Below are 26,457 nucleotides of genomic sequence, written 5' to 3' on the forward strand. Positions count from 1 at the left end.
TTGCAGTGCAGTTTTCTTGCCGCTATGACGTCACTATTATCTGGTCAAACATACCCGCGCCAGCATCATGGGAGTCTCCTTATATGGAATTGTAATGAGAGACTTTTTGCGATGAATGTTCATCATTTGGCGAAGTGGATTTATTGTTTATTTCATGACGCGACACCCATACATGATTCAAATGTGCAAACAAGGTGATATAAACATGGCAAGTCAAGTCATTTGTCATACTCTGGTAATATTTACACTCATGTTAGGCAATGTTGTTTGCCTCATTGTAAGGCTGCCTACCCCCATTTTGTCCTCCTTTTTTGTCCTCTGTCTTTTCTTCCACTTTGTTTTTCACCTCCTTGTTGTTCCACCTGCCGTTGTTGTTCCTACTTCTGCTCTTCATCTTGTTCCTTTTGGCTTTTTTTTTCTAGCTTTCGCCTCTTTGCTCCTCTCATGTTCCTCTGCTCACTTCCTTCCTCTGCAAGTCATGCTCACTTCCCTGGTTCTCCTCCCGGCCACTCTGATCTTCCCGCCTGACTGTTCTCTGGGGTCTCCATCACTCGATTAGCCCTCCTCCTCATCGCGACCAAACTCCGCTTGGCCTTCTTCCTTCTCCTGGTGGTCATCCAGCGCCTTCTCATTGCTCTGTACCTCCTCCCCCTCATGACCACCCACCGCCTCCCGTTCTCTCTCCTCGCCCTCAACCAGCGTTCCACCCAAAGCCTCCTCAGCGCATCGTTCCATCGGCCCACGGGCGCCTCCTCAAAGTCGCTCTCCTTGTCGTGGTCGCCCATTGCCTTGGTGTTGCTTTCCCTTCCCATCTCCTCCTCCTCCTCCTCCTCAACGTAGGTCTCATCAACCTCCATGGCCTCCTCCTCTTGCACCGCCCCAGTGTTTGTCTCCCTTTCCTTGCGGTCGTCCTCCTGCTCCTCCTCCTTCTTCTCCTCCTCCTCCTCCTTCTTCTCCTGGCCATCATCTTTCTCCTCCTCATGATTGCTGCCCTCCTCACTGTCGCCCTCGCTGTCACTTTCCTCCTCAGTGTCACTCTCGTCATCGTCCTCCCCCTGGTCAGTCTCCTCTTCTTCCTCCTCGCTGTCCGTGTCATCCTCATCGTTATCGCTGTCCTCCTCCTCTTCGTCGTCCTGGTCACTTTCCTGGTTGTTGTCGCTTTCTCTCTCCTCCTCATCGCTGTCCCTGCCTTCCTGGTTTTCACTCCCTTCGGTTGCCTGCTCCACCTCCCCCGCCTCCCCCGCCTCCCCCGCCTGGTGGCTGTCTTCCCCGTCTGGGTCATTTTCTCTCTCGTTCTCTTTCTCCTCCTCTGGGCCACTCTCCTCCAAGTCACTCTTGTTCTCCTTCTCTTCCTGGTCCTTCTGTTCATTCATGTTCTCCTCCTGGTAGGTCATTTCCTCCTCCTCTGCCTCCTCCTCCACATGAGGGCTCCTGTTTTCCTCCTCCTTTTCTGCCTCCTCATGGTAACAAATTGTCTCGTCATCCAGGTTATTTTGCTCCTCCTCCTCATCCACCTGCTCACAGTCCTTCCCACTAGACATTTTCTCTTCTTCCAGGAGAACGATCTTGGTTTCCTCCCTCACCCAGTCAATCTCTTCCTCTTGCTCGTCTTTCTTATGCCTCGCCTTCTCCTCCCCCTCATCTTTGTCCTTGCAACTCATCTCTTCCTGGTCGTTGTCTTTCTCCTCACCCTGGTCTCTCCCCTCGCTCTCCTCCTCTTCACTCTTTTTCTCCTCATCAGCGTGGTCACTCTCCTCCCGCTTTTCTTCTTGGCAAACCATTTTCTCCTCTTCAACATCTTCAGCCCCTCTCTCCTCCTCCTTCATCTCCTCTTGGATGGTCCTTCTTTCCTCCCCCTTTTCGTAACTCCTGTCCTCCTGGGTCCTCTTCTCCTCGGTGCGATCATTGCTTTTGTTCTCCTCCTCTTGGCTGCTCCTTTTCTCCTCTTTCTCCTGGTCCTGATCACCCACTTTGTCTGTTTCAGTCTTTTTCTCCTCTTCTTCATTATCACTCCTCTCCTCCTCCTCCTCCTCCTCCTCCTCCTCCTCCTCCTCCTCCTCCTCCTCCTCCTCCTCCTCCTCCTCCTGACTACTCTGGTTATCCTCGTGCTCCTCGTCATTCTGAACACTGGCCTTCTCAAGCTCCTCTTCTTGGTGGTTCCTCTCGTCCCCATCCTCTCGGTTGCTCTTGTTCTCGTCCTCTTCACAATTGCCTTCTGTTTCTGCTTGCTCCCAGTCCTGATCAACGCAATATTTCTTGGTCCCTTTCTCCATCCAGTCGGGTTCCTCCTCTTGGTCGTCACGCTTTTTCTCTTCCACCTCAGGCGTGCTCTTTTTCTCCTCTCCAATGTAACAGCTAACTTTTTTCTCCCACTCTACTTCGTGCTCATGGCTTTTCTCTGCATCTTTGTCATCGCCTCTGTTCTCCTTTAGCCAGTCAATCATCTCCTCTTGGTCCTCCCTTCTCTCCATTGGCTCCTGCTTGCTTTTCTTCTCCCCCTCTGCATGAGCACACCCTTTCTCCTCCTTCATCCAGTCCATCTCTTCCTGTTGTTGCTTCTCCTTCTCCTGGTCACCCTTTTTCTCCTCCTCACCGTGATCACACCTTAACTCCTCTTTTTTGTCTTCTTCCTGACTGCTTTCTTTGTGGTCTTCAAGAGCACCGACTTTGTCTCGCTCTTCCTCCAGTTTTCCATTCTTCTCCTCCTTCACCTCCTCATCTCTTTGTTCTGCTCTCCCCACATTCTCTTCCTGCTTGTCATTCTTTTGCTCATCTCCATGACCACTCTCCCTTTCCTCCTGCTCCTCCTTCTTCTTCTCAAGATGATCACACCTTAACTCCTCTTTTTTGTCTTCTTCCTGACTGCTCTCTTTTTGGCCTTCAAGAGCACCGTCTTTGTCTCGCTCTTCCTCCAGTTTTCCATTCTTCTTCTCCTTCACCTCCTCATCTGTTTGTTCTGCACTCCCCACATTCTCTTCTTGCTTGTTATTCTTTTGCTCATCTGCATGACCACTCTCCCTTTCCTCCTGCTCCTCCTTCTTCTTCTCAAGATGATCACCTTCTTTGTCCCCAGTCACCCAGCCAATCTCCTCCAGACTTTGGTTCTTGATTTTCTCTTCTCTGCCAGTCCCGTTGTCCTCTTCCTTCTGTTCATCCTTGTCCTCCTCAGAAGGATCCGCCCCTTTCTTCTCCTGACTGTCATTCCTTTTCTCCTCCCGCTGGACTCTTCTGTCTTCTACATGATCCCCCTGCTCCTCTTCACCCTTGTCCTCCTCCTTTTTTTGCTCCCTTTCTTTCTCTTCTTTCATCCAGTCCATGTCTTCTTCGTCTCTGTCATTTCTCTTCTCCTCCTTGTCACTCTTTTTCTCCTCTTTGTGATCTTTCTCTGGCGCCTCCTCCACTTGCTCCTGGTCATGTTTTTTCTCGTGTTGTTTCTCACTTCGTTTCTCCTTCTGGTCCCTCTTTTTCTCCGCTTGATGATCACTCTTGTTCTTCAGCTCCTGCTCACCTTTGTCCTTATTCACCGGGTCAAGCTCCTCCCGATCGTTTCTTTTCTCCTCACGGTTGTTTATCTTCTGTTGATGAAGATTTTCGGCCTCCTCCCCGCTTTCCGTTTCATGATCATGCTGTTTCTTCTCCTCCAACCAGTCAGTCACCTCCTCGTCATGCCTTTTCTCCTCTTTGTGAGCTTTGTCTTTCTCCTCCACCTCCTCTCGGTCACTCCCTTTGACTTCTTGGAGATTACGCGCTTCCTTCTCATCCTCCTGGTTTCCTGTTTTCTCCCCCTTCTCCTCCTCACGATCACTCTCTTTCCTCATCTGCTTCTCCTCATTGCCTTTTACCTTATCTCCGTGATCATCAACCTCCTCCTCTTGCTCGATAATCTTCTCATCTTCACACTCGCTCTTTTTATCCTTCCCCAAGTCGGCGGCCTCCTCCTGCCGATTATTCTTTTTCCCTACCTCGTCTTCTTCATCAAGACAATCTTTCTTCTCCTTGGTTTCCTCTTCCTCCTGGTTGATCATGTTCTCCTCCTTCTCCTCCTCCTGCCGGTCAGCGTTTTTCTTCCCCTCAACTTGCTCACTCTCATTTTCCTCCTTCATCCGGTCTCCCCACGCTTCCTCCTCATTGTAAGACCTTTTTTCCTCCTCTTCCTGCTCACCCGCTTTCTCCTCCTCGCTGCTTTTCTCCTCCACTTGGTCGTTCTTCTTGTCCTGGTTACTCTCCTGCTCCTGGTCCCCCTTCTGCTCCTCTTTCTCCTCCTTCTGCCAATCAATTTCTCCTCCGAGGTGATTCTCCTTTTCCTCACTGTCACTCATTTTTGCCTCCCCTGCCTCATGATCACACCCTTTGTTCTCCTCGCAGTCCTTGGCTTTCTCCTCCGCCTCGCCAGTTCCTCTCTCCTCCCAATGTCTCTCTTGTGTTTTTCTCTCTTTGGCCTCCTCCTGGCCTCCGTCTAGCAAGACCTTTGCCTCGCTTCCAGACATTCCCGGTGCTTTTGAGCGTCTCACTGAAGTCTTGGAATTAGTGGCAAATATTTTACGTTGCACCTCCTCCACACATATCAGGTAGAACTCCAGCCAGCCGTCACGGATGCAAATCGCGTGATGGCGGCGTTCTCCCACTCGGTAATTCTCCCGGAAGCGTCGCACTTGCAGGCTCGACAGGCAGGAGGGTATTGGCAGCTTAATTTTACTCTCCATTTGGCGTGACTCTGCGTCACGCTGTTGCTCGCCGTAACGAGACTTGGTCTTCTTTGACGCGATCGGGTCAGCGCATTGCTTACTGGCGGGTTCTGTGTGCATGTGTGGGTTTTTTTTTTTTTTTCTTCTCTCTCTCTCTCTGATCTGGCCAAATTTCTGACTTTCCTGCCTTTGTCGATGGCAACTTTCCTGTCTCATAAAGGACGACAGGGCTATGATGTTTGGCGATGATCATTATGACACGTGAGAGTAAACATGTACCGTGATTGTCAACAATTGTATGTTTGTTATTCCCGAGGCAATTTAAAGTTCTGCTACTTAGACTTGGCAAAGCAGCGTGTGACCCACCGAGGGTATTTTGAATGCTCCCGGTTTCAAGTAAGCGAGCCCTTGTATGTTTGTGACGATTATGCGGCTGCTCCATGTTTGGTATAAATTGTTGCACACTATATTCCCACTTGCAGCATTGCTAATAAGAGCTAGCTCAGCTTATTTCCCAGTTGTTTGTATTCTTAAAAGAAGTTCATTTATATATATGTGTGTGTGGCTTCTGTGAATATTGGCAGTGGAATCCAAACAGGCTCAAAGCCAGCAAAGGATCCATACAGAAGCCAATGTTAGCTATTGATTCGCCGTCAGTCTGCACTGGCGAGGTTTGTTACTTAGACGAAGGAGGTTCAAAACGTCTTAAACAACAACAACAAAAACGAAAAAAGTCAAAAAAAGTGACCAAAAAAAAGTATTTATTTTATCTATCAAGGTGAGGCACAATTGCAACCTGTTCTGAACCATGAGTTTACATGTGAGCCAAATCTGGACTAGATCTGGATTCAGATCATGTATGGAAGAATATCGCTATATAATAGACACAAAAATGTTAGTAAAACGTTCAGTCACGTGTCGGTGTATTGTTTGTGCTTATTGTAATGATCCTGTTCAAAACGCATTGGCACCATCCTACCACCAGGGGGCAGACAACCCGCATGTCGCAATCCCTTCCCTGCACATCATATGGGTCTGGGGTGTAGAATGATTGTAACATTGTCATACAATTCATTTGCATTTAAGTTTTAAGAAATGTTTAACTTTCGAACCACACCTTTTTAAATTTTTATTGAAATATTATTTAAGTACATTTTACTTAAAAATTTGTCATCATAATACTACAATGCTTTTTGGAGAGGTGAAGTAAAGGTCAAACTTGATTATAGATACTAAATTGAAATTGTGCTTTTTGAGCTGTTGACCACCTCCAGCTTCAACTCCCCAATCCTCAATTTCACTTTTTCTGGAGGCTGGCTCTTGCCTGACACTCATCACTGATGAATCTGCACCGCCGAGATGCGCAATTACTCAGAATGCCCAATTTCTGTATTTTCATTGTTTGGACTATGTTCCCTTGAGAGGATTTAAATAAGGTGGAATAAATTTATGAAGGTGGATTATTCCATCAAGGGGACATTTGTACCAAAGGACCTCTTAAACTTTGCTGTTTTTATTAATTAGCGGAGAAGGAAATGGAAAGCGATCGTGAACAAATGAGCTGCTGTGCGTAATAATACAATTATTATTCAACCAGCACGATCAACTCAAACTGATTAAAAATATTATGCTGGATAAACGTCATTTTCACTTTATACCAGTACTTTCATGCATACGCTGTAAGAACAAAAGGGGCTTTCCCACATATTCAACAAAAATAACCCGAGTTTTCCAAACTAAACATCCCTTGTCTCAGACATAAAGATAGAAATAAAAGCTGCTTAACAAATTGTATTTAAGCAAGCAACTTGCTTCCTTTGTTGTGCTAACATTGTTGTTCTAAATGTCAGTAATTTATATTTTCCAATCTAAATGACTATTTTAGAACTCAAAAAGTTTTTTTTTTACAGTGTAGTCTCATGAAAAAAAAATCAAAGCAATTTTTCATAAATAAATTGTAATCTTATTACATTCATATTGCAATTAGAGTAAACTATTTTTGGAAACATTGAAACAATACGATATTGAGTCAATCAGTGCTACTTTGAAGTATTTTTTTTTTTTTTTTTTTTTTAGAGAAAAAAGTTGATTGTATGTTTTTCACATATTGACATTTAGGTGGCAATTTTTCCCAGGAACAAAGAAAAAAACCAAGTGGTGAGGCAGCTAATATTGTTCCCAAGTGCTAAGTCATGTTTCCGGCTTCCCGCCAATGTCTGCTAATTAGCATGCGTGCTAAAGGTTAGCATTAGAAGCTTGACCTACTTGTGTGCTTGTGTGCTGTTCTTCAACGTATGTTTTTCAACCCCTCCAACCTAATGGAGGCGAGTATTGTTCCGCCACGTCAGTTCACACTTGGTGTTAGCTTGGCGCTGATTAGCTGCTGATGTGTCCTACTTTGTCTTTGCCATGTCGCCACGTTAGCGCTAGCATGTGCAGGCTGATTCAAGGAGACAATAACTTTTCACCTCAACAGATTTTCAGGCACCAAATATTGTTTCTATTAGGTCAATGAAATTTTTAAAATTGTTCTTAATCAAGAAAAATATTTGTTGGAATTCAATGATTAAAAGTTGCAACATTTTTTTTTGGGCAAAGAACACCATCTTATGATAATTTTTCTTGAATAAAAAAAAGAATGTGTTCTCAAATAATTTTGATGAGCACTATTATCTTTATGCGTTAACTCTTATAACGTGGTCAACCCAGACAATGCGTTCAATTAAAGCAAAGCTTTGTATTCCAAAATCCTTGACTCGACCGACCTCCACATCTGTATTACTTCCTTCCTATGTCGTTTATCGTGTTTGTGGTGGGCGACAAAAAGGAAGTCGTTAGCGTTGCGTACTTATATAACTGCACACACGTGCACGCGTGCACACATACACGGCATCCACACAGCAACGTCAAAGGCGATTACACATGTCGTTGATGATTCTTCTGCCCACATCGCGGCGAGTGTTGCGTAACCCAAACAAAGCAACATCGCTTGTGCCATTTATGTTTTCATATATGCACGTACAGTATGTTTTTATGTATTGTGTGCACATTCATCCTGGATGCAGAATTTATAGCATCATCTCATATAAGTGGAGCCAAGATTTTCCTTACAACAGTAAAAGCTTGTTTTTGCGGGAGAATTTGTTTTTCCTACAACAAAAATAAATGAAACTCTTGCATGTTCATAGTTTCTAGAAGAATTTCTTGGCTTTACAGTTCCATGGGTTGACACATGCCATGAGTATGGAAGGAGCATTCCAGCATCCTCAATGTTATGTTTTTGTAAACAAATCGAGGCGTGAAAACACAAGCATGTGTCGGAAGTCACAATCATACTTGCCAAACACGTCGTCATCAGAACCCCCGGCGTGGAAAAGATTGTCTCTTCTTTCCCATTCCCCCGTGTGGGAGCCAGCCTAAAAGAGAAAGAGGGGTGGAAAAAGGGGATAAAAGTCTCCCCGTGGTAGACGTGAGGTCAAAGCAAAGTTAGTGTGGAAGAGTCAATGTGGACTGACTGTTGGATCTTTTGACTTTGTCTTACAGGAAGCATCTCTTTCTTATTTGTTCAAAGACTCCGCATCGACTGTTCTCGCTATCGACCGCGCACGCCGCAGACGGAGTCGTCCTAATTGGATCCCGCGATTGTGGAAGAGCTTTCACGCGTTCGGGAGGTGAGAGAAACTTCTTTGAGGTTTTAATTGTAGAAATATAAAGAAATATTTTTTATAATGTTAAATTACACTCATCTATTCTGATGTCCCCCCCCCCTCTTCCCGTTTCCACACATAAGTGCAAATAAGAGAAGCAAAACGTTGCCACTTTTCTTTCACATGTTGCAATTTGTCAAAAGTTATCTGTATTTATATGGAAAACACATTATTTACGAGTACAGGCCCAGAATGCATCTATGTCTCTAAACCCATCCAGATGGGTTGCTTTCTCTCTGTACTCGTGCACGTTAATAACAGTAATAATACAAATAACAATAATAGTAGTAATTGTAACAGCAAGCACATTTAGACACCCTCAATTGTGTCTTTCGTATTGGTAGCACAAGACAAATGCTGATTCAATCATGCAGTCATAAGAAAATTGTGTTCTTTAAAAAAAAAAAAAGTTTCGAAATGGCCATTTTATACTCCTCCTTCAAGGACAAACGTGTTCTGAAGATTTTGATCTAGTGCAACCAAGTGACCTTTTGGGGCTCCCTGGACCAAACTTGTTGTCATCTCGACACGTGTACAAAACACATCAGTACTAATCTGATTTATAATACAAAATATGTGACGTGTGCAAAATCAATGGAAGACGACCTTTGTACGTGCACCATTCTGTGAAGGTCTACAAATAATAACTCGCTCCAAGGACTGTTCAATCAAACAATGTGCTATTGTTATTCTATAGTCATACGCCTACCATTCAAGAAAATATACGCTATGAACAGGACACAGAGTGAGGACTTGATCGATTTTAATAGCCAAGCGACTGTGAGGTTCCATAAACTCCTTCTTATAATATCATCTAAACTCGTAATATTTTTTTCTCCCCATTTCTTTTTCATTATGATTAAATCAAAGCAATCTTCCTCATTGGAAATAATGGACAGACACCATTTTTTTTAAATAAAATACAGAGTAACTATAGCTCTAGATCACAGGTGTCAAACTCAAGCCCCCCCCCCTGTGGTCCTTCTACCAAACAACTTTTGCCATCACAATCTCACTTCTTTTCAAACATTTTCACTTTCACATTGGGTAAAAGTCGCTTTTAAATAATCTAGCGCAGGCAAAGAAAAAAAAAAATGTAACAATGACTCATTGGAAAGGAAACGTTTTGAGGGGCGCCGACATCAACCATTACCTTTTTTTTTTTATCGTCCCCATACACAATTTGTCATATTTGATATGCCGTGTGCACCACCCCCCGCCCCTGCAGTCACACAATCCTCCTTTGACGTAAATTGCCGTTTTCATTTTTAATTTTCTTTTCAATGCCCAGACGGCCCTCAGACTTTTACCTGCAAGCCAACTGAAATTACATTCGACCATTTTACTTCATGCAACAATGTATTTTACTATTGTAGTTAGTTTCACGGTTGGCTTAGCAACAGGAGTTTTGGTAGGCAGCACTGTCATATCAAACATAAAAACATTTGGTGGAAATTCAGCCCCTGAAGCTAGTTAGACTTGGCAGTGTGACATTGGCTAGGCATGTCTATCATTTGAAAATATTTGCACAATTGATCTGCCATCCTGTGCCACATAGTCTAAATTCAATCAGATTCTTCCCTCCACATGGGATTTGAACTCCTAAATATTTGACGATTAGCAATCATAGCTTTGCATATCATTCTACATTAATCCAAACTTTGCTCATAACCTCCCTCCCTTTTAAAACAACAAGATTTAGGTCAGTTGAAAATGAATTGGAAGCCACACAAAAAGAGGTGAGATGACTCTTTATTTCCACACAAACTGCCAAAAAATGATGTAGTGAAAAGGTGGCCATCATTGGGCCCGCATCGTGGGGTCCACGTCAGAGGAGCGTGGCGGTGCCAACGCCAGGGCCTTTTGAGAGGGTCTGCTTTTCAAAAGTTCATCCATATTTCATGTGAAAAGCTCGAGCGGGACAAAAGGCCGGCCTATTAATTCAATGCACGCGGCGCTAATTAATTCTCTTAAGGGTTTTAAAGATGCCCACGTGTCGATTCAACCATTGTGAGAAAAAACACAGTCAGCAAAGCTACGCCAAATTGAGCCCAAAGTAAAAAGTTAATGACTTAAAAACTTATACAGATGGATCAAATGTCAATAGAGTGACACCTTTTACTTTCTTTGCATTCTAATCACGCCACGACTGTATGTTCTTAAAAAGGAGATTAAGGAAAAAAAAAAATAGCGTGCTGATCACCATGAATAAATATTATGCTGATGTGGATCACATCTAACTTTGTGAAGTCCTCGCTCTCTTGCCATTACACTCCCTCAAACTCTGCTTGAACTTTGCGATGACTCATGAAATAGTCATAGCTCGTTCTGCATCATTCACTCAAGTTGCAGCCAGAGTGGACAATGTCAGAATGTTAAAAAAGAAAAAGAAAAGACGTGACTGCAGCTGAAAGGACGAGGACTTCAGGTGTACCTAATCGGGTGTCCAACAATTCCAATCACGACAAGTAAATCCAACATTGAGTGAATGCTAATCTGCCTGGCATTTATCTCATCATATTTGCAGTTACATAAAGCAGACCAGGTCACAATCGTGAACGTGTGTCTTTTCCCTCAAATGAAACGCCGCCGTATTGTTTGGACCAAATGAACTCAGGGATTCAAACCGGTTCTTCTAATTCGCCCTATAAATCGTTAATCTGCGCATTAGATGCAATTAAAGTGGAAGATATGAATTATTCATCCGCCCGCGTCCTCTGTCACGCTCTTGACCAAGCTCGAGATCATTTCTTGGCGCTCCCGACAGATTATAACCGCATCGCTGTCGGGCGCTAGAAATGTGCTCTTACTCACAGAAAATTATCAAAGACATTAAATATTCCCGTACGTACTTATGCGAGTAGGAATATCAATCACAATATTGTGAAATCATGGGGTGGGCTGCCTGTTTTACTGTGATTCAATGTCTCCAGATGAATCACAAAAGCAGATGAAATATTCCATAAGAAGTGCAGGGTAGGCTCGAATGAGTTTTTATTTGATCGAATCTTTTTCCAGGCGGCCGCCCATAACGAGACTCGCATTAACAGGCGAGCCTTTGAACCCGTCACATCACGTCCGAGCGCATCACGTTCCACACCCATGGTCCGTGTTTTCACTCGGAGTGTCCTGCGGGCATCCGGGCGCCGCACCTGTCGGAGAATTCGTGTCAGTGAACATCAGCCGAGAGCGGCGGCAGTCAAGCGTGATGCAAGTACTTCAACCCCCCCACCCCCAAAAAACATCCCTCATCCAGCTTTTCCAGTGGGAAAGCAACAAACATTTACCTCCTCCCCAAAAATGAATAAAAAGCAGAGGCTGAGAATGCTGATCAGGTTGCCGGACATGTGCAGCAGGTGGCGCTGTAAGTGCCCCAACCAATTTATCCAATCAAAAGCTTGAAACTACTTTCGAGGAAAATTACTTGGTGAAATTGAAGTTCGATGTTTGATAGCAGCATTGCTGTGTATGACCTCAATCAGCCAAGACAATCAGATACAAATAAATAAAATCTAAATTTCAACAAAATTTTTATTTGATTAAATTAAAACGAAAGTAACAAATGACTAAAACTATATCAAAACGGATTAGATAGAAAAATGAAACACAAAGTAAAATAAATCATGAAATAAAAATAAAGAAATAAAATAGATACAATTAAATAAGAGCAAAAAAAAAAGCAACAAATGAAAATATATTGTCATTTTCTTATTGGGATTCATTTCCCACTAACCCATTTCCCGTTTCTATGTGACCTAAATGCATCGACGTGAACAAAATATTCCTGCTCCATAGCTAGAGGGCAATCAATAATAACTCATTTTCTGTGACCACTTCATAAATTCCACCGTGTGCCTTTAATAATTCATCTCTAATTATAAAGTAGGCGTGTTGTGCCGCTCGTCATGAGCAACATTTGACTCGCAGCATGCAGATTGAAGGCATCCACCGCACGCTATTTGTCTGTAGCAGCAAACGAGGCGTCAATGAGCATTGTTACATCACTTTGGCTGTGGGCGAGCTGCATTAACAGCAACACAGCCCAAGAGAGAGAGTTCATGTTCGTTCATCCTCCTCCGGTGTAAATTGTCCACAACATGTCAACGAGGACACGTGCAGCCCGAGTGAATGCGTCAAAATGTGACAGCGTTGCGTTGAACGTCAGCTATTGCCTCTGCGTAGAAGGAGAAGAAAACAAAAGACCTCAGGTGTTTGCAAAGTTTGCTCCATGAAATGGTAATCCCGTTAGCCAAAAGTCTCTACTCTGGCTTCCAAAAATAAAATATACCTCAGAGGTATTACACATGCTCGTAGGAACGCCCTTTATTTGAGTTGATCGTATTTAGCACGCTAGCTGATTATAGCAGGTTTGCATTTACTGTTAATATTTTGACATGAAAAATTGTGTCTGCATTTGTATGCGTAGAGTACTACTACTATGCTACCCATTAGCACTTTATCAATTATCAATGAAACATTTAAAGTGGTACCTAGTCATAGGTTGGTGATCAGCTTTATTGTTTTTTTGTCCCCAGGTTGCTATTTTGCTATACTAGCATCACAAATGTTAGCGTGTTAACTGCAGTATTGTTTTCATTATTCAGTTTCATCATGTTAACTCCATTTCCCAGCGTTTCTCCGTCCTCCACTGAACCTATCGAAGACATGCGACTTTTTTAAACACCCTGCTATTAATACGACCCTTTCCATTTCACGCATGAACTTCAGATGTTGTGACGTCACGACGACTTGTTGAATGCGCCAGGCGGCGGTGGCACTCGGTCAGCGGCCGGGACGGCTCTCAGGCAGCACAGGTCAAGCGGAAGCCAATATCAAACTTTTAATGGCGTGACATGAACTCCCGTCAGCGTGAGAGAGCATTTTAAAAACATTTCCATAAAAACATCCATTGACATCAATTAAAAGTCCACACTGACACTAATTTACAAAATATTCTAGTTACAGTTTTGAAAAACAAAAAACAAAAAAAGGGCGCCCTGAGATGGCGAGAAGAAGCGGCAATGAATGTCATTGAATAACAACAAGAACAAGAGACGCTATAAATTACAAAGAATATTTCCTTCATATGAAAATAAACCACCCACAAAAAAATATAGATATGAGTGGACTGCGTGTGATGTAGAAGAAAGAGAACCCCCCCCAACATAACTTTACCAATTCCTTTATGGCATTGCATAGCGTTGATGTCCAATTAAAAGCGGATTCAGTCAAAACTACAGTAAAGGTTTTGTTTTAAAAACAGAAAATTGTCATGTAATAATTTAGTTTAGCTGGTTACTTAAGATTTGTATTTCGTCATTAAATAGATTACGCAAAGGTATTATTTATGATTACAATACAGTCCAGTTAAAATGCAATCAAATAATCTACAATTCTCATCTTCAATTGACAGATTGTTCAATGGGAGACCTCCTTAAGATGCTACATCACACGCAGCACGCGAGCAGCCAGCCATGTTTGCTAACACGTGGTGAGTGGAGAACAACTTTACTAAGTTTGTCTACATTTTGGCTCTGTATACGGCAGTATACATTAGAACAGGCCATGTCATTTTCCCACTTTTGCCAGAATTGGATTTTGAGGCTCATATCAGGTAGTACCAACTCAAAGTTGCTGGACTGTTGTTGTTGTGTTTCCTGCTAAATTCTGGTAAAGAATACATGTCGACACCCTGGTTATCATCTCTGGTTTGATTTATAAATGATATACAGTTGCAGATAGTTAGCATTCTATGTTAGCATACCAACTCCATGTAAGCTTTCAATTTACAGTCCCATTAGGCAGGTAATCCAGAGGCACGGGATGTTTCCTAAATGAAAATTAGGATTCCAGAGCAGGTTGACAGCATGCTAACTATTAGCATGTTAGTTTTTTTTTTTTTCCTTCCCCCATTTGAAAAATTACCCGACCAAAGGGCATGATAGAAAATATCGATTTACATGAACACTTTTGGACTTGTTGCTGTTTTTTTTTCAAAGAAAACCACAATGACTGTTCGCATGCCGGCTGTTAGCCTCTTGTTAAGTCTCTCTTTTTTTTTGTATTTGTTCTGCTATCCTGCTATATGCTAGAATAACAGCTGTTAACATTTTTAAAATTTCCATTAAAAAATACTGTGAACAGGGCAAGCCTCTGTCACAAATGTTGGGCAAGGAAATAGCAAGAACTTAAAGTTCCTGGAATTTCTTTTTTGGTAGCAACTTCTACAATTTACTACTAAGTACCCTGATTATCAGTTCTGTTTTTACTAAGTTGGCATTCAAGTGATGCAAGTCGTACGTATTTGAGGCTTTGGAAGTTTAGGCCGTTCATGACCGATGGGATTGTTCTGTTCGTGTCATCGCGTTCAGTCTTTGTTGTTGACTCGATCCCTTATCGACTCGTTGTTGTTGAGCGGCGGCGGCGGAGACTGCTTGCTGCGCAGGCTGCGGCCGTCAGTGGCGGCCCGTGACGTCTCGGTGACGAATAGGCGCGTCACCCACACCGAGGTGACGATGCGCTTGTACTCGTTGCGGAAGTTCCGGTTGAGCAGTCCGTAGATGACGGCGTTGAGACAGCTGTTGAAGTAGGCCATGAAGTAGCTGACCACAAAGAGCCATTCGGGGATCAGTGGCACCACGCGCGACGGGTCCAGCGCCACCGCCAGTCCGATCAGGTTGAGCGGCGCCCAGCAGATGGCGAACAGCACAAACACCACGAACATGGTGATGAAGTTGCGCAGGTCGCTCGGGCGCAGGCGAGGGCTCTCCTCCGTCTTCACTTTGCGACGCACCTAAAAGCACCAATCGGGAAAACCTTCAACATTTTTTTTTAATTTGTGAGATTCAACATTACAATGTTTTTTGCATCCCACGTCAGTCAATATTATCCAAGTGTAATCAAGGATGATTTGTATATGTTAGTATATCCCCAATCATATATCCACTCTACCAACAGTACAATTGTCGAAAATTCCTTTATTTTTTTTTTTTACCCCCTTGAATACGTGCGCTGACATTTTTGCGCACGTGCTCAAAGACGCTCGTGAAGGAAGGCTTTACATTTTGGCTCGTTACGGATCATCGTGGTCAAGTTAAAATGTTAATATGTCAGGCAGGATTGTTGTGGCATTTAAGGAATTATGCCGACTGCTGCGGCAGAAGGGTCACAAATTAAAAGGTCATCATGTCCACGTTGCGACAACAGACCTGAATCACGAGTATCCAGATGCGCAGGTAGCAGAAGGTGACCACGGCAATGGGCACCAGGAAGTGCACCACCACCACGGCCACCGTGTAGGAGCTGCTGACGTTCTGGGCGAAGGTGCAGGAGTAGACACGCGGGTCATAGCGCAGCGAGCCCACGAAGATGTTGGGCACGATGGCCGCCACGGTCAACACCCATATTAAGGCCACGAAGAGCAGCGTGTTGCGGTAGCTGTACAGGCGGCTGTAGGAGAAGGAGTGGCAGATGTAGCAGTAGCGGTTGACGGCGATGCCCGTGATGTTGAAGATGGAGCCGATCACACTCAGGCCCATCAGGAAGCCGCTCACCTGCACGCAAAAACCACACCGACTAGTCCAGACCACGCTGGAGCCGACCAGTCAGATTTTGCTCCAGCAAACACTCGCTTGGGGCCTCACCATGCATTGCGTGTTGCCTAGCGCCCATCCGTCATGGAAGAGAGCGTAGAGGACCAGAGGGTACGGGTAGAACGCCACCACCAGGTCAGCGAAGGCCAAACTCACCACAAAAACGTTACCTGACAGAAAAGAGGGGTGTTTTTTTTTCATTCTCTTATTTTAGTCTTTTGAAATGACTAACCCCGCTCCCCTCCCTCCTCCCCTGCTGTTGATTTTGGCACATCCATCCGCAGCAGTGATATTTTTGAACCGAGGCACTGCTTACTTTGCATTATCGCACGCTCAGCCAGTCTCATTCAACGGAAGAGTGCCGCCGCTCTCCACGTGCGGCGGGCACATGTCCAGTGTGAGCCAGCGCGTAGGCGGATGGGGCCAAAAAAATAAATAATAATAATTCCGGCCATTGCGACGCAGGCAACACTTTTATCAGGAAATGGCAGATTTGCTGCGGGAGCGTGGGCACAGTGGGGTGTCGCCATCCTGGGCTTTTTTCAAATCACCTTTTAACCTTAATCAGTATGGGCTCCGTGTAGGCCGGGAAGCGGACCAATCGTATTGCCAGGATCAAGTTGTATGTATTTCATTCCAGAAAGGGGTAACAATCTTAGGGGGGGGGGGGGGGGGGGACATAACTTAGCAGGATAAATGTTTACCTTAGGAGAATAGAAATATGTATTTTTCAGCAAGCAAAACTTTTGATCCCTTTTTTTTTTTGTACCTACCCACTGTTATGAATAGACTTTTTTGTGCTTTGGCCAATACCCTCTCTAATATAAAAGTATTGCTTTGGCGTCATCTTGCTATTCTTAATAGGATGGCCAAATTTTCTTGAACTCTTGCTAACATTGTCTGTTGTTTTTGAGTAGACTGCTCCACGCAGCTGACATTGTGAATTGTTCATCATATTTTCATAGGTCCGCGTGACAGCGCTTGCCCGCCTTTCTGGTTGCATGCATGGGAAATGCTTTCATGACGTGGTTTCCAAAGTTTACAGAGGTAAGTGTAAAGCCAGAAAAGATACAACCATAAAATAAGTTGACGTGCTTCTGCAGAACCTGTAACCAATTGGGAAATTTGCTGAGTAAGGCGAATAAAAAAAAACACGCTGGTCAATACAGGAGAGGGGAAATGCACGGATGAGCATTTCTAATGCCGGAGCACTACATTTAAACGTTATTTTGGGACAAATCTGTCAAAGTGAGGACTGCCAACTTTCTCAGGCGCTAATGTGCGATGAATGATATTTTTAGTGGGGTTTGCAGCCGTCCGGACCCCGGAGGCACCCAGACGATCGATGAGCAGCGATAGCTCGCATATATCAGCTCTGAAATCATCTGCACGGCTGAAGGGAGATAAGGAAAGAAGGGGAAGTGCCTCGGGAGGGTACCGTGGGGGACACCGAGCTGCCCGACGTGATAGGAGATGGTTTTCTAACATTAAACCTTGTTTGAGACCTTGAATCTCAGTCTTTCGCCCTACCCGAAACCTTAATTTGAGCCCTAACCTTGGTTTGGAACCTGAATCCCAAAGTCTAATTGGAAACCTGCAAAGTATTAACTGGCCTCTCAACTCTCGACAACTCCTTTGTCTAATTTTCTTGAATCCTTCCGCCAACTTTGAATCCACATCGAAAAAGGAACTTTTTCTTTTTTGATGTCCACAGCTCGACTGTAGCACGTGTGGCCTTCTTTTCAAATCGAAACAGTCGCTGTCGGGTTCCTCGTTTTGAACAGAGCCAGTGTGAGTGCGTAACGGCGAGTAAGGACGGCAATGAAAAGGGACATTTTATTCTGTATGGGGGGAAAAAAGGCAGTCTTTTTTAATTATCGTGTTGGGCTAAAAGGCACAATTCCGCCGGCTTCCTGTTCATTAACTTTGCTTTGCGAGCAGAGAGAATAATGTCACCTTAAAGCCAGATTAGATTAGCGGCAAACATCACTTGAAGTCAACCTGACGGTTAGAGTTCACCCAAGTAATTGTGCTTTTATCGTCCTCTCACTCCAGAAGTCATTTTGGCGCTTATTGAGAAAATAATGATGATGCAATTATCTGCTGGCCAAACAACCTGTCAAATGACGTTTTATTTTTGTTCGATCGTGGTTGCAATTGTCCTTTTTATCACTGTATGATTTCTTTTTTCTTTTTTTCTTTTTACTTCACTAACTCTAATGATTCATGCTAAGTCATATAGTGAGGAGCTGGAGACTCCACTGTGCACAAAAAAGCGAAATCACATTTTCCACCTGAGGCAAATCCAGTGCCTCGATGTTAAAGTTTAAACTCTTAATCTGGCATGTGTGGCAAAGACCAATATCGCCTACGGTGTGGAAAACTTTTACTCGCGCACAGAAATATGATCACCAAAGCTCCATTTGCTTTGCAGACAGAGAGAAAGGCACCCAAAGAAGGCCAAACTATTCAGAAGCCCGTCGGACAACGACATCGACTCGCCCGCCGCTTAATTGCTGGCAACAAGTTGAGGTTTTAATTAGAGGAAGTGTTGATCCAGGAAGTGCTGACTTGAAAAAAAAGATGAATCTCTAGGCGGCGGTGGAAAGTGGATTAGACGGGAGCATCCGAGTAAAGCTTGACATTTGCAATACTGTGGGGGTGAAAAAAACTAATAAGATTTTGTCGTGCTCGTCCGCTAGTCTTGCTCATCACTTTTCCGATGACGAGTCCAACGCCTCGCAATACGATCGGTTCCACACCGGCTCGCCAAGCCAGGCATGAAACCCGAATTGAACTCCCCATCCTCGACTTACAACTCTACTTTGAACTGTGTTGTATTTAACCGGCGCTCGTGTTGGCCACCGCGCTGACAAATATGTTTTCATGTGCATACAGATTTTTTTTTTTAAGCCGTATGTGGACATAAAAGCTTTTCCCCGTGCCTGTGTTTTCTGAAGCTCACCTGGGTGAAAGCCGTGACAAAATAGTTGATTAGATCTTTTGCGCAAACGTGTGTTTTCCTGCATCATTTACATATTCAACTCTAAAGTCAACACAGTTGCAAGGTCGCGTCGCATTAACTATTCACTGGCGCCGCTGTTTGTAAGCATCAGCATAAATCAAAGTGCGTGCTCAATGCCATATGTATGCTAACAATGCACCCGAGTGAATCAAACTATTTGGATGTGTTGAGTCACAACGAAGCGGCCCCAGAACACAATTGTGCCTGTTTGTTCACCGATTTCATTTCACTGAACTGATGTCATTGTACCCAGCACAGATTCGAGACAGGAGGTGGTGGATGGAACCGATGATGAACTGAGTCACCTTCCTTATTCTTCAGCGAGCTCCACAATAATGAGTCATTTCATCTGCGACTGAAGAATTTTCAATTCCTCCCTGTCACACCTCAAGGTACACACCCTGTAAAATGTTAGCTCTCGATCTGAAATGAACTCTCCCGCTTTCGGATCTGTCGTCACGCCAGAACCCGAGAGAACATCTCTCTCTCGCAAACGGCATCGGACTGCCAAATGATTTCCTCGCGACGCGCCAAAGACAATGAGAAATTGGCCGGATAAGAAAGTGGCGGGTAAAAGAGCAGCATCTTGCGTAACGCGGCTGGAGCGAGACCAAGCCACCGACGTGCCAGCCATCGACATTAGCGCCGTTCCCTGCCAAGGATGTGGCGGAATTGGAGCGGCAACTTTAATGCAAAAATAAATCCGTCCAGGTGTTACATAAATCTTACTTACTATATATGCTAAATATTTCAGACAGGGGCGTGCAAAGATGCCAGTGTGAGCATTCATAAGTAGTTTTTGTCCAGTCAATTTGCTCTATTCAAGGCGCGGGATTCCTTTCCACATAAGACTACCTTTGACTACAGTTAATATGATGCCATGCATTAGCATAAATCATTCCTAAAAACTCTGCAATGAAGGCCGCAGAGGTTTGCAAAATCAGCCTTCATTCAGGGACGTCATTAAAAAAAAAAAAAAAAAAAACTCTTGGAAAGTTTCAAGGACGGACGGCTCTGCTAAGCACAGCCTTCTTTCTTTCCCGCTACGTCGGGCTGCGGGGCGGGTGGGCGGTGCTGAGATGTAATCAAAGAGTCCAAGATTAAAGCGGATCTTGGGGGCTCAGCAGGTCAGCCGATGATACAATAACGGCATCATGTTTAAGAGCGGCGTAGCCAGCGACGCTCATCAAAAAGGCTTAAGTAAGCTCCTTAGCGGCGTTACGCACACAAGCGGCGCAATGCCCGACTCTTATCTGAGCATCAAAACATAAGTTTGACCAAAAGTTTGACGGTCATTTTGAAAAAAAAAAAAAAAAAAGGTGTAGCTAGCTAACTGTTGTGTTTGAAATTTCCTGACTTTAGACTAACGTCAGTTGCTGTCATCATCGCTAAAACTCCAAAACTGCTTAAATGAAAATGACATCATTCAATGCCTCCATTACGGGTCTCGTTAAGAAACAAAGAATATTACACGAAATTAGTCTCATGTCTCCAAAGTTGATGAAATGCTCAACTCACCTTGATTATATTTATTTTTTATGCCTACGTAAAGTTTGCACGTGCTTTCATTTTAATAGACTGACATCCAAACAACCCTCGTCCGTCGTCTTGTCACCGACTGAAGCACCTGTTTTTTTTTTTGGTTTTTTTTTTTTTTTTTTAAATCCGGCGTGATTTATTGACCCGACATGCACGGGTGGCGATGCAGGCGTCTCGTTGCCTCCGGACGGAAAAGGACGACACGTGAGCGGCTGTCAGGTTAGGTTGAGGATATTTGGATGCACCGCGGGGGGTCACGGGCAAACAAATGTGTGCGCTCACTCGCCCGTTTATTTGCTTGGCTTGAATGCAACTCGAGCAGAATAATCTTACTGCCCTGCAGTCAGAAATGTTCCTAATATTTTGTGGGCCAAACGAGAGTGCAAAGTGCAGCAGTCAATAATCATCTTTGTAGCTCCGATACACAACTGTCATCGTGGGTGGGCCTCGTATTGGTAAACACATTGAGGACTGCAGTTTTCTTGAGTTCTGTCCAATATGTGGACTCCTGTAACCTATCAGTTTCAATCGGAATAATTGATTAGAATTTTACACTATTTGTATTTTTTTTTTACATTTATTTTTATGAAAAAATTAAAATTCATTCTCTTAACAGTTTTAAGTGAGGTGTAGTTGGAGGGAGGGATGCAACTTTTAAATATTTGAATTTAGCAATTAAACATATTTTGGGTATTTCCATTAATTGCCAATAAAAATGAACACATTTGATTTTAAAATATGGCAACATGGTTCACAAAATGTGTCCATAGAATTTACGTATTTTTCAAATTGAAATGACAGACTCTTGTAAAGCACGGACTCTAGTTAACTAGTTGCCGTAAGGTTTTCAAATGGTCGCCGACTGCTACCCGCCGGCGCGTAGTTTCTTCGCGTAAACGCTGATGCCATCCATTTGCAGTGTTTTCGCCTCAAGTTGTGATTTAGCGCAAGTGTAAATATTTTAAATGCGGCATTTTTAAGCGGGCGACAGACGTGGCCGCCGGGAGGCCGTTAAGATGGCTTTTAGTTCCCTCTGGAGGCTTCACTTGGTCTCTGCCAGTCTGCTAAAGCAAGTGAAGCAAATTATTGGGGGGGGGGGGGGGGGGTACTAGTATTTTGTGCCAACTGCAAGGCCCCCTCGAGCCAGATGGCATTTTTCCGAATATGTTGCGCCGCGTCTCTCCAACCGCTAATTGTGTGCTTTCCACAGTTAAATAAAAGATCGGCTTTGGCTCAGAGGGCAAAGACGATGTCGGGCAGGTCAGGGCAGCGCTCATGCCACATGCGTTTCGGCCCGGGCGGGTAGGCGGGACGCCGCCTTGGCCCCCTTCTACCTACCTGCACAGCACTTAAGATGCACAAGAACCATCTCTTGAATTGTGCAAAATGCTGCCAAATTTGACCAGACCTAATAAGAAAATTTAATACCCAATAGCATTTATTGTCATTGTTTCGTGATGAAACAACCAAACTGAGGACATTACCAGGCGTAGGTCCTTGAAACTTTTTTTTTCGTGCTTTCTATCATGCTGAGCATTTTTGACGCACAAGAAGAACATCAGAGACTGTGGAATTGTTCGAAACGCTGCCAAGTCCAACTGGCGGCGAGTTTGAAGAGCAGAGATGCTCTCGGCGTGGCTGTTTACTGAAGCTTTCAGATGCCAGCTGCTGCCACCTCTAGTATGGTCTCAACACGGCATCATCCGGTATGGAGAATGTACGTTCATGTCTTTGTTGTACTTTTTTTTTTTTTATGAGCGTCCATCTGCATCGGACTGGGTTTAATTCGACGCCAGCAGACCAGACGCCCTTTGAACTTTGAGAACTAAGCAGATGATAGAGTCAGAAGGCTGTCGTGGCTCGTGGTGTGAGCGTCGGAGATGATCATCTGGATTAAAGGGGCGCACTGATGAGCGGGCCTACGGGCTTGTTGTGACGACTCATTCGCTAGAAGAAACGTCCCTTTCTTGCTGTACTTCAGAATTTTTCTTCTCATCATTTTGAAAACCCTTTATTTTTTTCTTCTTTATCTTTAAGGGAAGACATCCGGGGAATGATTTAAATACTTGCTTGGCTTTCTGCGCGTCGCCACAGTGTGCTTGCAGTCTTTTACATTCCGCACGCAGCTGAGGAAGCATCGGAAAGCAAACATTGCGTTCGCCTTGTTTACCGATTCAGACGGAACGCGGAAGAGGTAGCGCACCATCCTCGCCCTCCCCTGATTTCTTTTCTCTTTTTTTTGGCTCTCCCTCCTTCCCCTTCCCACCTCCTCACCCACGTCTGCCTGGAGGTTGACAGGAGCCGTTACGTAACTCACTTCAAATTACAGCCGCGCATTTATTATGGATACGTGTTCGCATGCAACAAACGGCTTTGACGGATTTCATTGAGGAGGATGACGAGGACCCATACAGGGTCAGTCGTCCACGCTGGTGGAGATCCGGGGGCCGTGGGGCACCACTCTGCTTTGGGATGGTCTGAATCATCCACCCTCCGAGTCGGCGGCAGAGTGCACACGAGTGGCGCGTGATCGTGATGTTACATGACAGCCTCGGTAGGGAAGGCACTTACGTCGTGCTGCGGACCTCGGCCGGTGTTTCCCAACCTTTATTGACCCGAGGCGTACATTTTACAAATGTTAGAGCGCTAAATGCTGACCATGACCTCAAGTCAACTCATTTTACGACATGCGGCAAATTAGCCAACAATTCTTCCTCTTCTTCTTCCAAAAGAAAAGCTGTCTCTTGCTATTCTTCTGTTAGCTTCATGCTAACACACAATTAAAAATGTCATAGATCGGCTTAGCATTGATAGCCACGGTGTTAAAACCCTTGAAGCAGCAGATATGTGGTGCATCAAAATATGCAGGTAGACAATTTAACAATCCTTAGAGGCACGTATTCTTTATCCTCTGTAATGAACTCGAGTAATATTACCGCCTCTAAAGCCTGGCGCGCTCTCTGAAGCATGCACAATAGATAAACGGCGGCCCGTCTGAATGCAAGGCGAGCGGCCGATATTTGTCACGACGGGATGTATAATGGCGGTGTCACGTGCAATTTTCACATGCGTCTCCAAATCATTCAATATCAACTGCAATGAATTCATTCTCGTCAGGCCCTGCGGCGACTCCGCCACTCTCCCCACCCTTCTTAAAAGCCCCCCCATTTCAGTTGCGCCCCACTCGCTCTTCCTCATCTCATTCAAGAAGAGCTTCCAATCAGGTCCCTGCCTTCAGCTGTCATGAGAAACCTTTTTCACACTCGGCCAAATCTCCCCCGGATTAAACGGATCCCATTGATCTGACAACCTGCTCGCTCGGCTGATTTGCGTTTTTTAAGATTCCGACAGATTAAAATCACCCCTTCCCCCATTTGCCCCGAGGCGACAAAAACGGCCCCCGGTGGGGAGAACGCATTAACCGAGGAGGAGCCCGGTTCTTCTTCAACGGTGCTCGCCGAGTTGTAAAAAAAAAAAAAAAAAGAAGGAACGCAATGAAGGGCATAAGTAGGTTTTTAAAAACTGATGAGGAGAATATTAAAAAGCACTAAAAGCAAAGAGCGGCGAAGCGAGGCTGGGAAGCGGGGTCGTGGGATGCCTCTTTTATAGCTAGTGCACTTAGCGGTCCCACCTCCCGCTGACATTTCAGCTCCCCAAGTGCATTTGGAAAACAGTCGGCCTTCCAGTGCCTGCCCTGCCGCGGCCTTCACGTTAAAACAGTCGAGGATGCCGGTCAAACTTTTCAATCACAAACTTTCATTGCCACACAGTTGAGATCAAGCTCAATGATTGGCACTATATGATTCATTTATTGTCTCTTACATTAAAACTTTGTAGAGCTTTTCAAGATTTTAAAACAATCAGGTATTTTTTGTGATGTAATTTTTCTTGATCCTTTTGCTTTTCAAAGCTCCAATGCCTTATTCCCTTTTGTATCGTGAGCGTAAACAGCTCGAAGCAAACACACTTTATTTTTCTTGACCTCGTTAGATTGGCAATATGGCCACTAAGGAATTCTCTTACGGTTGCTGCCGTGGAAACGGCACAGCTTCTCCGTCTTCTGAAAGTCTTTCATTTGACTTCATTAAAGGCGTCCATATAGTGTCATAAAAACGCGAAAAAATTTATTTTGTGCAGTGCAATGCTAAAACAACCCCCTTTGAGATAAAACACACCTTCAAGAGAAAGGGGGCTCGCTTTCATGTTGAAATAAATTGATTTGAGCTTTTTTTTTTGGGTTAGACGCGCACGATTGTTTTTTTTTTTTCATTTCCTTTTTGATTATTTGAAACGCTACCTGCCTCTCGTCTGTCGTTTGTGCCCTAAGGTCTGATAGCGACGGCGTACTCTCTCCTGTCTCGGCGCTCTCGCTTACAAGGCGTCGAGCGCCGCATGACAAACGACGTACATAATTGGTATGGACGTGAGGAAGTGTGAGAGGATTCCTCGCAAGAGTGTCTTTGAACAACATGCCCCCACCCCACCCTACCCTATATGCCCATTGGACCAGAGAGACACCGGATTAAGCGGCTCTGGTGTCAAATTAACCAAAATTGCGTTGCCTTACAGATGTAAGTCAACTTCCCTGCCTCGCTCTGGTTTTTGATGTGAATTTATGAAATACATCGCCGCGTTGACTCGGGCGAATGCTTCCCTGCCGTGCGTCAGACATCAGCGTCGCACGCAGCCATTCGGAAACACGGCGTCAAGCCGAGACATTCAGCTGCACAAAAACTCTGGTGGGTGGGGGGAAACCTATTTGTGAGGAGACCATGTGGGATTTTGGATTGTCGTCCTCTTTGAATGATTTTTGGGCACAGCAGGAAGCATTTGAATTTAAGGCAAAGATTAAAGGATGGCCAATCTACCACTTTGTTTTTGTGAGCCTCCTTCTGGATTACAAAAGTTTGACAACTAAAGATCATTCTCAATTGGCCCTTGGTAATGTCGCTCTGACATCCAAACATGGACTATCTGGATCCATCATGACATCCTTCATAAACGGGTAGCCATTTTGTTTCAGTGAACCAAATTCTGGTTGACGCATGTTTGGGCAGTGTGACAAAAACATCAGCTGCGAAAGGATACGCGATAAACACTCTTTGTCTTCATGTAGCAAGTTTTGAAAAGCTTGGCCATTTTGATGACAAAACAGTTCCCAAATTACAATGTGTTTATTTTTGCGCATGTCGTTTCAAGATGCATGTGTTTTGTTTTTTTGTTGAGACGCGTGAGAGCTTTGGGGAAAAGTAGCGGTGGTGGGGCAGCAGAGAGTGGGGGTGTTGAAGATTTGAAATAAATAGTCTCTTTGAAGCGACTAACGTGTGATCGCTCTGACGCTAATCCCCTTCAAAGGCGGCGCTCCAAAAAAAACTTCTGACCTACGCAGCAGGGTACATGCACACAATTTGGTGCGCTCAAGCAGCTAGGCCCACAATAGCAGATTATGAAGTTGGACGGAAAAAAACCTATCGGCTTTTTGTCATTGCGTCCAATTCAATTCTCCGTAACGCTGATTTTCCCTGTTTGATGTTAATGATGTTGCCATCTTTGCTTTCACACTTTTTGTTGTTGTTGAAAAATAAACAGGGATGTTACTTTGTTTGCTAGAATTAGTCAGCTAAAATCCTATAAAGTTGTCTCGCTATTGTGGAGCAAAAAAAGTCCAGAAGTTGCTGACAGAGGACTTCTTTTTCTGGATATCATTCAAAATCAATAGGCTTTGCAAAAAACAGCAATCTCCCGATAACCGATTGTCTCGCTTTGACAATTGAGTTTTGAAGGCTTATTCAGGAGAAATTTAAAATCAATATATCGACGAGACCTTTTGATTTAAACACTCGAATTCTTCTCCCGCACGTTCAGGCTAGCTAGCGTTTAGAATCAACCGACCTGTTAACAATAGACCT

At 44.3% G+C, this 26,457-nt stretch overlaps 2 protein-coding genes and 1 long non-coding RNA gene across 8 annotated transcripts in view; 1 reads left to right on the forward strand and 2 right to left on the reverse strand.

The window, feature by feature from the left end:
• LOC147043066 (uncharacterized) overlaps positions 1 to 26,457 on the forward strand; it is a 43,173-nt gene that overhangs the window by 4,312 nt on the left and 12,404 nt on the right. For 4 of the 6 annotated variants that reach the window (XR_015068726.1, XR_015068727.1, XR_015068722.1 and 1 more), the window contains 4 exons: positions 8,229 to 8,356; positions 13,806 to 13,883; positions 16,950 to 17,031; positions 19,268 to 19,401. This is a non-coding gene — a long non-coding RNA (uncharacterized LOC147043066). Of the gene's footprint in view, positions 1 to 8,228; positions 8,357 to 13,805; positions 13,884 to 16,949; positions 17,032 to 19,262; positions 19,402 to 26,457 lie in introns of all 6 variants that reach the window. The other 2 variants (XR_015068723.1, XR_015068725.1) reach the window with 2 other exon arrangements.
• LOC147043068 (uncharacterized) lies at positions 119 to 4,854 on the reverse strand. The gene has a single exon (XM_085936167.1). The coding sequence runs from the start codon at positions 4,803 to 4,805 to the stop codon at positions 483 to 485; it is 4,323 nt and encodes a 1,440-aa protein (XP_085792293.1). The 5' UTR covers positions 4,806 to 4,854; the 3' UTR covers positions 119 to 482.
• LOC147043069 (melatonin receptor type 1B-B-like) lies at positions 14,619 to 16,307 on the reverse strand. Its single transcript, XM_085936611.1, has 4 exons — positions 16,301 to 16,307; positions 16,036 to 16,154; positions 15,601 to 15,945; positions 14,619 to 15,185 (listed from the first exon to the last, which is right to left on the reverse strand). The coding sequence occupies exons 1-4, from the start codon at positions 16,305 to 16,307 to the stop codon at positions 14,760 to 14,762; spliced, it is 897 nt and encodes a 298-aa protein (XP_085792737.1). The 3' UTR covers positions 14,619 to 14,759.

The sequence above is a fragment of the Syngnathus leptorhynchus genome, chromosome 17 (assembly GCF_054491065.1).
Source record: "Syngnathus leptorhynchus isolate UIUO chromosome 17, UIUO_Slep, whole genome shotgun sequence".
Taxonomy (NCBI): Eukaryota; Metazoa; Chordata; class Actinopteri; order Syngnathiformes; family Syngnathidae; genus Syngnathus; species Syngnathus leptorhynchus.

Excerpts from the sequence above, each read along its gene's own strand:
- LOC147043069 (XM_085936611.1), bottom strand. Across the intron at positions 15,946-16,035 it reads TAGGCAACACGCAATGCATG|GTGAGCGGCTTCCTGATGGG; the intron begins GTGAGGCCCCAA and ends TTTTGCGTGCAG. Across the intron at positions 15,186-15,600 it reads TCTGGATACTCGTGATTCAG|GTGCGTCGCAAAGTGAAGAC; the intron begins GTCTGTTGTCGC and ends TGGTGCTTTTAG.
- LOC147043068 (XM_085936167.1), bottom strand. The coding sequence starts at position 4,805 with ATGCACACAGAACCCGCCAGTAAGCAATGCGCTGACCCGATCGCGTCA.